The sequence below is a fragment of the Lagenorhynchus albirostris genome, chromosome 5 (assembly GCF_949774975.1).
Source record: "Lagenorhynchus albirostris chromosome 5, mLagAlb1.1, whole genome shotgun sequence".
NCBI classification, from domain to species: Eukaryota; Metazoa; Chordata; class Mammalia; order Artiodactyla; family Delphinidae; genus Lagenorhynchus; species Lagenorhynchus albirostris.
The window spans coordinates 32,335,811-32,350,660 of record NC_083099.1 but is presented as its reverse complement, the minus strand read 5'-3'; the positions used below and the strand labels follow the sequence as shown (position 1 = coordinate 32,350,660).

General features: G+C 37.1%; 1 protein-coding gene across 5 annotated transcripts in view; it reads right to left on the bottom strand.

Moving 5' to 3' along the window:
• TOPBP1 (DNA topoisomerase II binding protein 1) overlaps positions 1-14,850 on the bottom strand; it is a 77,433-nt gene that overhangs the window by 4,200 nt on the left and 58,383 nt on the right. For 4 of the 5 annotated variants that reach the window (XM_060149818.1, XM_060149819.1, XM_060149820.1 and 1 more), the window contains exons 21-27: positions 14,424-14,644; positions 13,459-13,625; positions 13,109-13,220; positions 11,072-11,235; positions 10,395-10,532; positions 7,558-7,647; positions 7,259-7,420 (exon numbers count right to left, since the gene is read on the bottom strand). In XM_060149818.1, the coding sequence (XP_060005801.1) occupies positions 7,259-7,420; positions 7,558-7,647; positions 10,395-10,532; positions 11,072-11,235; positions 13,109-13,220; positions 13,459-13,625; positions 14,424-14,644 (1,054 nt within the window). Of the gene's footprint in view, positions 1-7,258; positions 7,421-7,557; positions 7,648-10,394; positions 10,533-11,071; positions 11,236-13,108; positions 13,221-13,458; positions 13,626-14,423; positions 14,645-14,850 lie in introns of those variants that run through there. The other variant, XM_060149822.1, reaches the window with a different exon arrangement.

The following is a 14,850-nucleotide window of genomic DNA, read 5'->3' as shown; positions in this document are numbered from 1 at the left end:
TAATTGCAAATAAGTGAACACAGGCTTAGGGGCCTGTGGGACAATATCAAAAGAGTAACATGAGTAACTGAATTCCCAGACAGAAAAGAATGAAGCAGAAAAATAGCAGAATGAAGAAATAATGCCCCAAATTTCCCAAACTTGGTGAGAGACATAAGTTTAAAGAAGCTTTGTGAATACCAATCAGGATTCATACAAAGAAACCATACCTGGAAATATAAATGGTTGAAAATCAAAGATGAAGAGAAAATCCTGAGAACAGCCAGGAGAAAAATGACACATTGCATAAAGGGGAACAATTCAAATTACCATTAACTTCTTATCAGAAAAAATGGAGGCCTTAGGACTTCCTCAGTGGTCCAGTGGTAAAGAGACCACCTTCTAATTCAGGGGACACAGTTTCGATCTCTGGTCAGGGAACTAAGATCCCACATGCCCTGGGGCAACTAAGCCTGTGCGCCTCAACGAGAGAGCCCGCATTCCACGAAACTACAGAGCCCAGGCGCTCTGGAGCCCACGTGACCCAACTAGAGAGAGAAAAAAACCCACACACTACAACAAAAGAGAAGCCTGTGTGCCACAATGAAGAGCCCATGCCACAAAGATCCTGCATGCCTCAATGAAGATCCCAAGTGCCACAATTAAGACCCAACACAGCCAAAAAACATTATTTATTTTAAAAAATAAATATTTTGTTAAAAAGTAAAAAGAAAAACAATGGAGGCCAGGAGAGAATGAAGTCTTTATTGAAGTACCAGAAGAAGAAAAAAAACGCAACCCCAAATTCTATATCCTGCCAAGAATCTTCAAGAATAAAGGTAAAATAGACATTTTCAAAAAAAAGAGAAAAAAAGAAAACTAGCATTGGTCCCCATCATATTTGTACTACAAACTAAAGAAAGTTCTTCAGGCTGAAGGAAAATGATACCAGATGGAAACTTAGATATTCAGAAAAAAATAACACTCAAAATGGTATACATTAGGGTAAATATAAAAGACTTTTTCCCCTTTTGATTTCCTTAAAATACATTGGATTGTTTAAAGCAAAACTTACTTAAAGTATAACACTGTACTTGTGGGGCTAAAACAGATAGATGGGCCAGACATTAAATATTTTAGTAGTTGCAAATTTCTGTTGCGACTACTCAACTCTGCAGTTGTAGTGCAAAAGCAGCCAAAGAGAATATGCAAATGTAAGAACGTGGCTGGGTTTCAATAAAACTTTATTAATAAAACAGGCAGTGGGCTGGATTTGGCCTGTGGGCTATAGTTTACTGGCCCTTGGTTTGAAGAACAGGGGAAGCAAAGGAATCTGTATGGTTCAAGATTTCTGCATTTTATGCAGTGGCACAATATTAACTCTAGGAAGATTATGAAAAATTAAGGAAGTATATTGTAATCTGTAGAGCAAAACACCCCCGCCCCTCTAAAAAAAAGCAGAGAAGTTTTTGCTTTTTAGACAATGGAGGGTCTTCCCTGGTGGCGCAGTGGCTGAGAATCTGCCTGCCAATGCAGGGGACATGGGTTTGAGCCCTGGGCAGGGAAGATCCCACGTGCTGTGGAGCAACTAAGCCCATGTGCCACAACTACTGAGCCTGTCCTCTAGAGCCTGTGAGCCACAACTACTGAGCCCGCGTGCTGCAACTACTGAAGCCTGTGCACCTCGAGCCCATGCTCCGCAGCAAGAGAAGCCACAGCAATGAGAAGGCCACGCGCTGCGATGAAGAGTAGCTCCTGCTCTCCACAACTAGAGAAAGCCCACGTGCAGCAACGAAGACCCAACACAGCCAAAAAAAATAAAAATAAAAATAAAAAGAGACAATGGAGGGGATTTCCCTGGTGGTCCAGTGGTTAAGACTCCACATTCCCAATGCAGGGGGCCTGGGTTTGATCCCTGGTTAGGGAACTAGATCCCATGTGCAGCAACTAAAGATCCTGCAAGCTGCAACAAAGATCCCGCACATGGCAACAAAGATCCCCCATGCCACAACACAGCCAAATAAATAATAAATAAATATTAAAAAAAAAGACAATGGATGAAATGGAATTCTAAAAAATATTAAATACCAAAAAAAGCAAGAAAAGAAGAACTGACGAACAAAGAACTGAAGAGACAAACCAAAAACAAATGGCAAAAAAACCCAAACAAACAGTATCAGTAATTACGGACTAAACATTCCAGATAATAAAAAGCAAGGCCCAACTATGTCCTGTTTACAAAAAAGCCGTTTTAAATATAAAGACACAAATAATTTAAAAATTAAAAAAAGATAAATTAAATACCTGGGAAAAAATTTAACCGAGGAGGTAAAGCATCTGTAATCTGTAAACTGAAAACTGTAAGACACTGATGAAAGAAACTGAAAAAGATACAAATAAATGAAAAGATAAGCTGTGCTCATGGACTGGAAGAATATTGTTAAAATATCCTTACTACCCAAAGCAGTCTGCAGATTCAATGCAATCTCTATCAAAATTCCAATGGCATTTTTCAGAGAAACAGAACAAACAAACCTAAAATTTGTATGGAACCACAAAATATCTCAAATACCAAAAGCAATGTTAAGAACAACAAAGTTGGAAGCATCATGCTCCCTGATTTCAAACTATATTACAAAGCTACAGTAATCAAAATAATATGGTATTGGCACAAAAACAGATCAATGGAACAGACTAGAGAGCCCAGAAGTAAACATATGCATACATGATCAATTAATTTACGACAAAGGTGCCAAGAATATACAATAGGGAAAAGACAGTCTTTTCGATAAATAGTGTTGGGAAAATGGAACCCCCACATGCAGAAGAATGAAACTCGACCACTATCTTATATCATACACAAAAATAAACCCAAAATGGATTAAAGACTTGAACATAAGACATGAAATCATAAAACTCCTAGAAAAAAACAGGCAGCAAGCTCCTTGACACTGGTTTTGGTGATGATTTTTTGGATTTGACACCAAAAGCAAAGTAACAAAAGCAAAAATTAACAAGTGAAACTATATCAAACCAAAAAACTTCTGCACAGTGAAGGAAACCATCAACAAAATGAAAAGCCAACTTATCAAATGGGAGAAAATATTTGCAAATTATATATCTGATAAGGGTTAATATCCAAAATATATACAGAACTCATACAACTCAACAGCAAAAAAAAAAAAAAAATCTGATTAAAAAATGGGCAGAGGATCTGAATAGACATTTTCCCAAAGAAGACATACAGATGGCCAACAGGTACATGAAATGGTGCTCAACACCACTAATCAACAGAGAAATGCAAATCCAAACCACAATGAGATACCACCTCACACCCATTAGGATAACTAACATAAAAAAGACAAGAGGGGGCTTCCCTGGTGGCGCAGTGGTTGAGAGTCCGCCTGCCGATGCAGGGGACACGGGTTCGTGCCCCGGTCTGGGAAGATCCCACATGCCGCGGAGCGGCTGGGCCCGTGAGCCATGGCCGCTGAGCCTGCGCTCCGCAATGGGAGAGGCCACAACAGTGAGAGGCCCGCGTACCACAAAAAAAAAAAAAAAAAAAAAAAAAAGACAAGAGATAACACATGTTGGCAATAACATAAAAAAGACAAGAGATAACATGTTGGCAAGGATGCAGAGAAAATGGAAACTTTGTGCACCATTGGTGGGAATATAAATGGTGCAGCCACTCTGGAAAACAGTATGGAGGTTCCACAAAAAATTAAATACAGAACTACTATATGGTCCAACAGTTCCACTTCTGGGTATTTATCTAAAGGAAACAAAAACACTAACTCGAAGATATCTAACAGCCAAGACATGACTGTCCAGCAATGAATGAATGGATAAAGAAAACTGGTATGTACACGTACGTACACACACACACACACACACACACAAAATGGAATATGATTCAGCCATTAAAGAGGAAATCCTGCCAATTGTGGCAACATGGATGGACCTTGAGGGCATTATGCTAAGCAAAAAAAGTCAGAAAGAGAAATACAAATACTGTATGATCTCTTGTTAAGTGGAATCTAAAAAAAACAAAACCCTCAAAACTCAATAGATACAACAGAGAACAGACTGGTGGTTGCTTGACAGAGGCAGGGGGGTGAGGGGTGGGCAAAATGGATAAAGGTGGTCAAGAGTTACAAATTTGTTATAAAATAAATAAGCTGTGGGAATATAATACACAGCATAATGGTTATAGCTAATAATACTGTACGGTATATTTGAAAGTTGTTGAGACTCAATTTTGGAAGTTCTTATCACAAGATTAAAGAAAATTGTAATTATGTGTGGTGATGGATGTTAACTAGACTTACTGCGTAGATCATTTCGTAAAATATACATATACTGAATCATTCATTATTTTGTACACCCGAAACTAATGTTATATGCCAATTGTATCTCAATTCAAAAAAAAAAAAAAAAAAAAAAGGTGGCCAGACTCATCATTTAGGCAGATCAGAAGACTCCTCTTTGGATAAAAATGAAACAATTCAAGAAGCACATAAAGTTATGAATCTAGGAGAGGTGTCCAATAACTAGTTCATCCACACCATCTCACCCAGCTCAAAATGGACAAGACCCAACTATGCTCAGTACGTCTAAGCAGCTTTTTACCCCCTATTTTTTTTAAGTGATATTTAAAAAAATTAATTATTTATTTTTACGTTTGGCTGTGTTGGGTCTTCATTGCTGTGTGCAGGCTTTCTCTAGTTGCGGCAAGTGGGGGCTACTCTTCATTGCGGTGCGCGGGCTTTCTCATTGCAGTGGCTTCTCTTGTTGAGGAGCATGGGTTCTAGGCTCGCAGGCTTCAGTAGTTGTGGCACACGGGCTTAGTTGTTCTGCAGCATGTGGGATCTTCCTGGACCAGGGCTCGAACCTGTGTCCCCTGCACTGGCATGCTGGTTCTTGACCACTGTGCCACCAGGGAAGTCCCTACCCCCTACTCTTAATCATGGACAGAAAACCAAGAATTACTAGATATCTGATAAATTCCTCTAACATGGAAGATAAAAACCCAGATAAAGGGAAAAACACAGCTTGGTGGAAGTAGAAACTATGCAGAGATAAGAAAACTTAAAAAAAATACATCAATAAATCCTCTGAGAGCTCACAGAAGGTATTAATCAATGAAACAAGAAAACATTAAAACAATAAAATATAAATTCAAAAAATGAAAACAGGTCTAAAACATGATAGCAAAATGAAGTTGATAGAATATTGAACTGCAAGAATCTCTCAAAAAGATAAAAATAAGTGAAAAATAATAAAATCTAATATACAAATAGCAGAAGTACAGAAGGAGAGAACGGAAAGTGGGAAAAAAACCCCTCATCATTGAAATAATTCAAGATTTCCCAGAACTCAAAGATAGAAGTTACCAGACCAGAAAGGGCCCAAGTGCCCAGCATAATATAAACAGATCCTCATGAGAGTGTATCATTTTGAAATTTCATAAAACTGGGGCAAAAAGAACTTCCTAAGTAGATTACAGTTACATATAAAGGATTAAGAATCAGATGGCTTTAGACTGCTCAATGGCAATACTAGAAGCAAGGAGACAAACAATCAAAAGTCTAAGAGAAAGCAGTTTCCAACCTAGAATTTGATGCCCAGCCAAACTATCAGTCTAGTAGGAATGAGAATAGAAAAAAGAATTTCCACACATAGAAAGTCTCAATTTACCTCCCATGTGTTCCCTCTCAAGAAGTTACGAGAAGAGAGCTCCATCACAATGAGACAGCAGATCAGGATGACATGCAATTCAGAAAGAGGAGATTCAACAGAAAAGAGACAAATGGTGGTGAATGGAGCTCCTGGGACGATGGCAGTGTACAGAAGTAGACAGAGGGTGACAAAGATCCCTGCAGCCACCACACCTAGTTTCTAAGCTGAAGTCAGAACACTGGGGTGAGCCTATCTCAGAGTCCTATCTGTGCTTGGCTTATCTTGGCCATGAACTTGACATGAAGCTGCTGCTCTCCCCTCCTTAGCCTGCTGCTTCACACTATAGAAGTGTTCTGTTTTGACTTACTCCTGAGAGCTAGAGATAGACAATAATAAGCTCAGATGCAGAAATACAGAGCAGCTCACTCCCCCAATGTGTTTCTCCAGACATCTAGTATTTGACACACATTACAACCCTGAGAAAGGCAGGAACAACCGGGAAGGAGCAACAGGGAGTTCCTATGGGACTAGCAATCTTCTATTTCTTATCCTCGGCACCTGAATGACATTTTGCTATTCTTTAACCAGAACATATTTTCTATACACTCTTTTTTATGTAAAAAGAAAAAATACCCCCAAATTATAGCACATGTACAAGTTTAACACAGCACAAGTTTAAGCAATTAATCTATGTTGGGTCACATCTTAGATGGCAGCTGTATCCCTGAAACGATCAGAAATTTCTGGAGGGATGAGGTATGGGAAGTTCTCTACATTCCCCCAATCCCTGCCCTTTTCCCAGTGGGTAATATTTTAAAACCTCATGTCTCAACAAATAGAGATTTTTAAAAAGTTATTTAGATGTTCAAGGAGAGCTAGTACTGGTTTACTAAGTCCTAATCAATACACCCCACTGCTTTATGACAGAGGCTTTGCATGCATGTTTCAGGCACTCCTATTAAAAGCTGACCAACTTCCAAAAACAAGCAGCAACAACCACAAAGCAGGTTAGTTTTGGCTTCCCCCTACTTCTACACTAATCTGTTTGAAATCCTTTGTTGTAAGACATTTACAATCATGTGTCATATCTTGCTGATTCCTGATGGCATTTTAGGCACTCCGGTGTCAAGATTTTTCTTTGCCCATTCAAATCACCCAACATAGGCCAATTCTGAACAGGAGTATAGTGAGCCCTCCATGTAGTAAGTGTTTCATTTCCCTTACTGTCTAACACAGGTATTTACAGTGTATCAAAGCAAAAGGTCAAGAAAATTTAAAAAGGACCCTTGGGTAAATGTTTCTCCTTGGACTCGTGCAATCAATTTCTGCTTTCTTTATATTCCAACATTTTAGAGGGCACCCTTAGAGGTACCCAGATTTTTATACCCATTTCATATTTAACTTCTAGGCTAAATGTTTACATAGGTTTTCATTATTTTAAAAAATAGACTGAAACTGAAAGGGGTTGAATGGAGGAGACTAACAAGAGATTAACAGTCTATGAATAACAAGCCGAGGGTTTTGTTGTGCAGTTATATCTCTATGCATATAAGCACATTTCTGGTGGTGAGGAGGTCAAGGACAGGATCTTACAAACCTGCATAAGAAAATCAGCAATGTATTCCGTTTTCAAGCAGTACACATTCTGGGCAGCAGCTTCTGCTATATTAACTCCCAAGTCATCTGGTTTTAGTTTATTAAAGTCAGAAAAGAGATGTGTAGCTTCTTTAAATAAAGATACAGAATGACCAGGTAGCACCTAAGGAAAAAACAAAAAGCATCACAATCTATCAGTGTTTCAAAGTAGTTCAACTGTATAATCTACACATAAAGGATTACCATTTCACAAAGCACAGAAAATCAAGAATTGATCACAGCAACCTTGTCAATACAAACCTTTGCTCCTCCTGACTGAAGAAGGCGTTTGAATCCTGCTTCTCGGGACTGATCGACATGTAAAATAACCTTCCACCCACTAAATGCCCCCTACAAATAAAAAAATAATCAGTGTTGAAATTATTTGGAAAAATAAATGACAAAATAATATAAAAAATACATTATTTTCTCTGTCAATGAATAACCTTATAACCTTTACTTCTGATGAACACACTGATAACTATCTTGGTCAGAATACTCTGAAACACATAGCCACGGTGTCTGGCACACAGCAGCCCATCAATAAATACTTGAAGAATGAAGGAAAATGATTTAATGATTTGGTAACATTAAAACAAAGCAACGTGACATTTGTTTAGTCTTTTCTACTATTTTTTTCTTAAAACTAATCAAAGGTAGAGCCTAAAGCACAGCTTCTTAGATGAGATGAAGCCTCCAGTTAATATTTCTCTTGAAAATATTTACAAACTTGAAACATAAAATATTTAAGTACAGAATTAGCAATTAACAGAAGCCTGTGGAATTACTTTAAAAGAAAGGGAATCAAAGCTAACAGGGACTTGGAGACAGCAGAGAACTCAGAATATAACACAAAAGATGATATAACTCAGGTTCTTAACCTTTTTGTGAGCCATGGACCCATTTGGAAGTCTAGTAAAACCTATGGATCTGTTCTCTAAATAACTTAAAAAAAATAACAGCTTATATTGAGATGTAATTTCCATACCATATGAATGTTTTTTAAATGTCCAAAATAAAATACAAAGTATTACAAAAGAAACCATTTTATTGAAAAGTATCAAAATGTTTCAAAATTTGTGACATAATAATAGACGTGCTTCTATATTAAACCCATCATAGGGTTGAAAATACGGTTCAGTCAAAAATGCATTAAGGGACTTCCCTGGTGATCCAGTGGTAAAGAGTCTGTCTTCAAATGAAGGGGATGCACGTTCGATCCCTGGTCAGGTCCCAGGGATCCCACATGCCGTGGGGCAACTAAGCCTGTGTGCCACAACTACTGAGCTTGCATGCCTCAACGAGAGAGCCTGCGTGCTGCAAACTACAGAGTCCACATGCTCTGGAACTCACGCGCCACAACTAGGAGCCCATGCACCCTGCGTGCCACAAATAGAGAGAAGCCCGCATGCCAATGAAGAGCCCATGCACTGCAATGAAAGATCCCATGTGCCTCAATGAAGATCTCATGTGCCACAACTAAGATCCAACACAGCCAAAAAAAAAAAAAAAGCATTTAAATACACCTAACCTACTGAACATCATAGCTTACCAGCCCAGCCTATCTTAAATATGCTCATAACACTTATATTAGTCTGTGGTTGGGCAAAATCATCTAACACAAAGCCAATTTTATAATAAAGTGGTTGAACATCTCATGTAATTTATTGAATGCTATACTGAAAGTGAAAAACAGAATGGTTTTAAGTATATCGGTTGTTTACCCCCATGATCACGTGGCTCACTGGGAGCTGTGGCTGCTGCCTCTGCCCAGTATCACCAGAGAATACTGTACTGCATAATGCTAGCCTGAGAAAAGACCAACATTCAAAATTCAAACTATGGTTTTTACTGAATGTGTATCACTTTTGCACCATCATAAAATCGAACCATCGCAAGTCGGGGAGGTCTGTATGTACTATTTTAAAGTTGTGACAAACAAACAGTATTTCAAGTTGCAATCATAATACAAGCAAAAATATCTGATTCCTGTGGGGCAAAATCATAGTACTGTTCATAGTGTTGCGATTTGTTGCCTAGACTTACAATGAAGGAAATGTTAACTTTCAATTAGAGGTTAGTAAAAATAAGGATGTATTTCTTCACCCATCCAAAGTGTATAGCCTTCCTGGATCCCAATGTTCATTGTAGCACTATTTACAATAGCCAGGACATGGAAGCAAGCTAAATGTCCACCAACAGAGGAATGAATAAAGAAGATGTGGTACATATATATGATGGAATATTACTCAGCCATATAAAGGAACAAAATTGGGTCATTTGTAGAGATGTGGATGGACCTAGAGGCTGTCACAGAGTGAAATAAGTCAGAAAGAGAAAAACAAATGCTGTATATTAACGCATATATGTGGAATCTAGAAAAATGGTATAGATGAACTTATTTGCAAAGCAGAGAGACACAGATGTGGAGAATAAACGTATGGATACCAGTGGGGGGAAGGGAGGGGGTGGGATGGATTGGGAGACTGGGATTGACATATATACAGTACTATGTATAAAATAGATAACTAATGAGAACAGAATGTATAGCACAGGGACCTCTTAGTGCTCTGTGGTGACCTAAATGGGAAGGAAATACAAGGAAGAGGGGATATATGTATACATGTGGCTGATTCACTTTGCTGTACAGCAGAAACTAACACAACATTGTAAAGTAACTATACTCCAATAAAGGACAAAACAAAACAAAACAAAAACAAAGTGTATATAGCCTTCCTGAATTTGATCTATAAAACTCCTTTGGGGGAGTCTGTGGACCCCAAATTGAGAAGCCCTGAAGCTGGATGCTAGAAAGACTCTTTGGAAGAGATACAGTATGGGTCACATTTTACACATATAAATGATTTTTAAGAGAGCTATCAACATTATATATATCTTACTGCTGATCATAATTAGAAGAATTAGGAATCAACACTAAGCTCAATTTAGAATGTCCAAATTAAGTATATCAATCAAGTGATAAAAGACAAATAGAATTATTCTTATTTTGTCAAGCACATTCTCTGAAAAAAAAAATCTGGACTAGTCATGACATCGAATGCCATTTATACTACCTACATAATTATATACGTTAATACCTCAATAATGCCTGATTCTTGTCTTTGCTGGATTTTCTTCCTCCATCTCATTGCTGCAAGTGCTAGTTTTCGTTGCTGTACACTGATTCCAGTCAAAACATCAAGTATGGAACTACTTCCCCATTCATAGTCTTCTTCCTAGAGAATTAGTCCAACAAACTTTTGAGTTCATAGAATATGTCCTCAAAGAATCCACAATCTAATAAGAGTTACAAGCTATACATTCCATTCCTCTAAATACAGAGGATACTAAGTAAGCATCAGTTTATGAGCATGGAGGAAATGTAGATTAATTTGGCTTCGTATGAAAGTCAAGTATATCTGGCTTTTAATTAGAAATCAGAAGAATATTGCATACATTTCTAAGAAACAGATAACTATATCTTAGCAATTGGTAATAGATTATTGGGCTTCACCTACTGTAAGATGAACTTCACAGAAGGACATGGTCTCAAAAGAGGTATGTATTAACAGCTTGATTACCTGTCTACACAGGCGAGATCCCTGAATGATCTTGATTGAAAACGTCAAAAAGTACACGATAGATATTACTGCAATGGTCAGTTAGGAACCAAAATATTTCAAATAATTAGCTTAATATTTTATGTGCTGGAATCAGTTATTAAGACCTTTACTTTTAAAGAAAAACAACCCTTCACATGAATTTGCATACACACCAGCATGAAGCGCCCAGCAGTCCTGCAAGCTTCAAGGTAGGAGCGATGGAGCACCCACTTCCCAGCTGCCACTGAAGCTAAATACTTCTCGTTTCGAAGTGGATGTCCCACAACAATGTGTGTACAGTTGGGATCAAAGCACTGCTTCTCAATCACTAATCCACCTTGATTAGAAAAAATATAGGTACTTTACTGATTCTTAAATTTTCCTGAGGGAAAATGTACCTCAACTATGCAGAGGAATTATTTATAAACAAAATGTACCAATAAACAAACCCCCTAACATACTTTACATATATTTTTTAATAAAATAATGTTTATTATGAAAATTTAAACTCCAACAGTAGATAAAACAGTAAAATGAACCCCCATACACTGGCTACCTAGGTTCTAAGATTATCAAAATTTCACCATCCTTACTTCAAACTACCCCGTTTTTTGCTTAACCATTTTAAAGCAAATACCAGATATCATTTTAATTTATCCCTATGTATTCAGTATGCATCTCTAAAATACATGGAAATTTTCTCATACAGCTACAATGCCACTATCAGATCTAATATAATTAACAAAAATTCTTTGCTCTCTCAATACTAAATCCTTGTTCAAAGGAGGAAACTATTTCTTCTGCTTTTAGTGGAAATAAGGTCAGTAGACCCACACAGAAGCTTGGGAGGAAAACACTAGGTAAACAGAGATGAAGAAGGTGGGAGCTGAACCCTTTTTTCAGATATGTATTATGAAGTCTGACTTTGAGGACAGAAGAAGGCATAAGTAAATGTAAGCTTATGTAAAGCATGGCTTTTGATTACACTTTAGAGGTTAGGCAGAGTATCAAGAACTTTCTAAGATTTCAACAAAACAATGGAACTCCACTCATGCTTTACAGATGACTCTAATAATAGCAACAAGACTTTTTGAGCACTTACTATATACATGCCAGGGACTGTTGAAAGTTGAAAGTATTAACTCATTTAATCCTCACAACTCTATGAACGCACTATTGTTATGTGCAATTTACACATGAGGACACAGGTACAGAGTAACTCACCCAGAATCACAGTGACAAAAGAACAATAGGTAAAAATTCCATTCCTAATATCAATATCTAACTCTACATAACAAATTTATTCTGTGACCAACAGAATAAATAGTTCTCCACATCCTTAAAAGGATAGCACTAAATGACATTTAATCTTTTCTTGATGATTCAGGGCCACTATTAAAAACAACCATTATTTCTTAATGTTTTCTCTAGGTCAAGTTGTCATATTAAGTTCTTCCCAGTAATGTTCTTAACTCTATAGGGCTGCTTTGTTCAATACAGTAGCCACCAGCCACATGTGGCTACTGAACACCTGAAGCACAGCCAGTCCAAGTTGAGATGTGCTGTACGTGTAAAATATATCCCAGATTTCAAAGACTTAGTAAGAAAAAAAGGTAAATTATCTCACTGATATTTTATACTAATTACACATTGAATATAATATTTTGCATATACTAGGTTAAATAAAATATATATTTAAAATTAATTTCACCTCTTTCTTTCCACTCTTTAAAATGTAGCTCCTAGAAAGTTTACCTTCCTAGTATGCTGCTTTCAGAATGGTGTCAGATGGAGAGCCTGACAACTAGTGGAATAAGAATGTCACACGAGGAGGAGCTCCTGTCTGGATGTCACTGTACCTTCAACTTCATAAAAATGTAGTTTTAATCATATTTTAAGTCTATAATTCCATTGATTTTGTCCAAGGTTTCAACAATGAACAAATGCTCAAAGCAGCATAAGATTCCTAAACCTTAATGGTTGGTTTCAATTTAAATCTTTAAATCCTATGACCCAGTGACTTTAGATTTAGATTAGAGCTTTATAAAACCAAAGTTCTACTGATGACTCAGTGTATGGCCTGAGGCAAGTTACCCATCTTTTTAATCTCAATTTCCACAGCTTACAAATGATATCAATAATTAGCTACATTTGACTTCCAAATAAGGTTACTATATGGGACATTTTTGACCTAAGTAAAATACTTGTACCTAGTTTTTCAATCAGATGACAATAATCAATACGTTCTTGAGGATTCAGAGATGACAACTGAAATATGTACTGTTTTTTTAAGTCTTCATGAGTCTCCTCTATCGTTATAATCTGGAATGGAAGAGTTTATTTTAGAAAAAATTAACATTAAAAAGTTATCAGGCCTATGTTCTTTTATAGTGACATTTTACTTAGTCTTCTGAGTTATCAAATATAGAAATAATAATAGAGTGCAAAGAAATGCAGTTTTCAACATTCGATGAACCCTTGATATTGATATCAATAAATTCTGAATGCAGCATAAGAGCAATATCCAAAAGCTTTATCACCAAACTAAGGATAAACGAACCTTTTCTCTAGGGTGTGGAGCCACAGGTGGGTTGGCTAGGGGGAAGGCAATACTGGGGGCTTGAGGCGTAGGGATCAGGTGGCTGTCTTTTATTGGAGTTTCCAGTTCTTCAGAGATCGGGTGTTTTGGGGCTTCAGTCACACATATGTTCTCAGGATCACAGACAGCTGAGGGCAATAAAATGCTGCAGTGTGATGTTATCCAAATACGACTAAGAACAAAGTCTAGGAAATATTTTCATCTGTCTTAGCCAAGATGAAATTAAACACAAATTCTGGAATGTAAAGAGTACGTGCAAAAAAAGTAACCTATTTCTAGAGCTTATAATTAAATGCAATTAGTTAGCTTTAAAAGGGCAAATGGCTTCTCTGTGGGTTTGCCTAACCCTTTCTTTAAGTATCATGCTCTCACCAGTAAAATGTAAACAAAATTTTAAAAGTGAGAGCAATTCTACACCTGAAGAAAATCAGAAGCAGAGATAAATCTATATATCTAGTATAGAGATATAATCATGTGAAAGAGAAAGGGGGGGAAAATGACCAATGATGAGAGATGGGAAGTATTTTGTTTTCAAGGTAAAGTCCAAGGAAGTTGGATAGGGAATCCAGAAAGAAACACATACAACTCCAAATGTAGGTATGTGCTGGGTGGAATTCAGAAGAAGACTTAAATGTAACTAAGATGACTGGAAGAAAAACCAAGCATTAACTACACAACGCAAAAAGGACTGGAAAAATGTACAGGGAAAAAAATGCCTAACCCTAAATTTCCAAATTTAAGAATCAAAATATATTTTTCAATTTACCCAAATCTAAGGTTTGGGTTTAAACTTAAAACATCTAGTGAGTTTTTCATTTGCATGTACAATTCAGAGAACCACAGTAACCACAGGTGCTTATCTGTTTATTGTCAAGAGGTCAACATGTACCTAATACAAACAACTAAATAGATTTCTTTCTCATTACCCTGTTCAGCAATTTCTGAATCATGTAAAGGCTCCTGGAAAGGAGAATTCTCCAATCTTTTAACATCAGCCTGAAGCTCAGAGTATTGTGTGGGACAACTAGGCCACTGCAAATTGCTGGCAAGTCTTGCTCTCTCTTCCCTGGCTGTAGGGTCATCCCAAATTATCTGTTCATTTTGGGAGGGCTCTGTGTTGACATCAGGTACTGTTTGACGAGATTGCCTAAGGAATAAAAGTCACAATTTTAGTAACGGATAGCCATAAAAAAATCCCACTCATAAATTCTGTAAGTCTTGTAAATTGGTGGTTCACCTTTATATGTCCACCATCTAGCACATAGTAAGCATTTGAAAATACTTATTGAATAAGTGAACTTCGGGAAATGTTTAATTTTTAAAATGTTTCTTCCAGAAACTTATCTGTTTTAC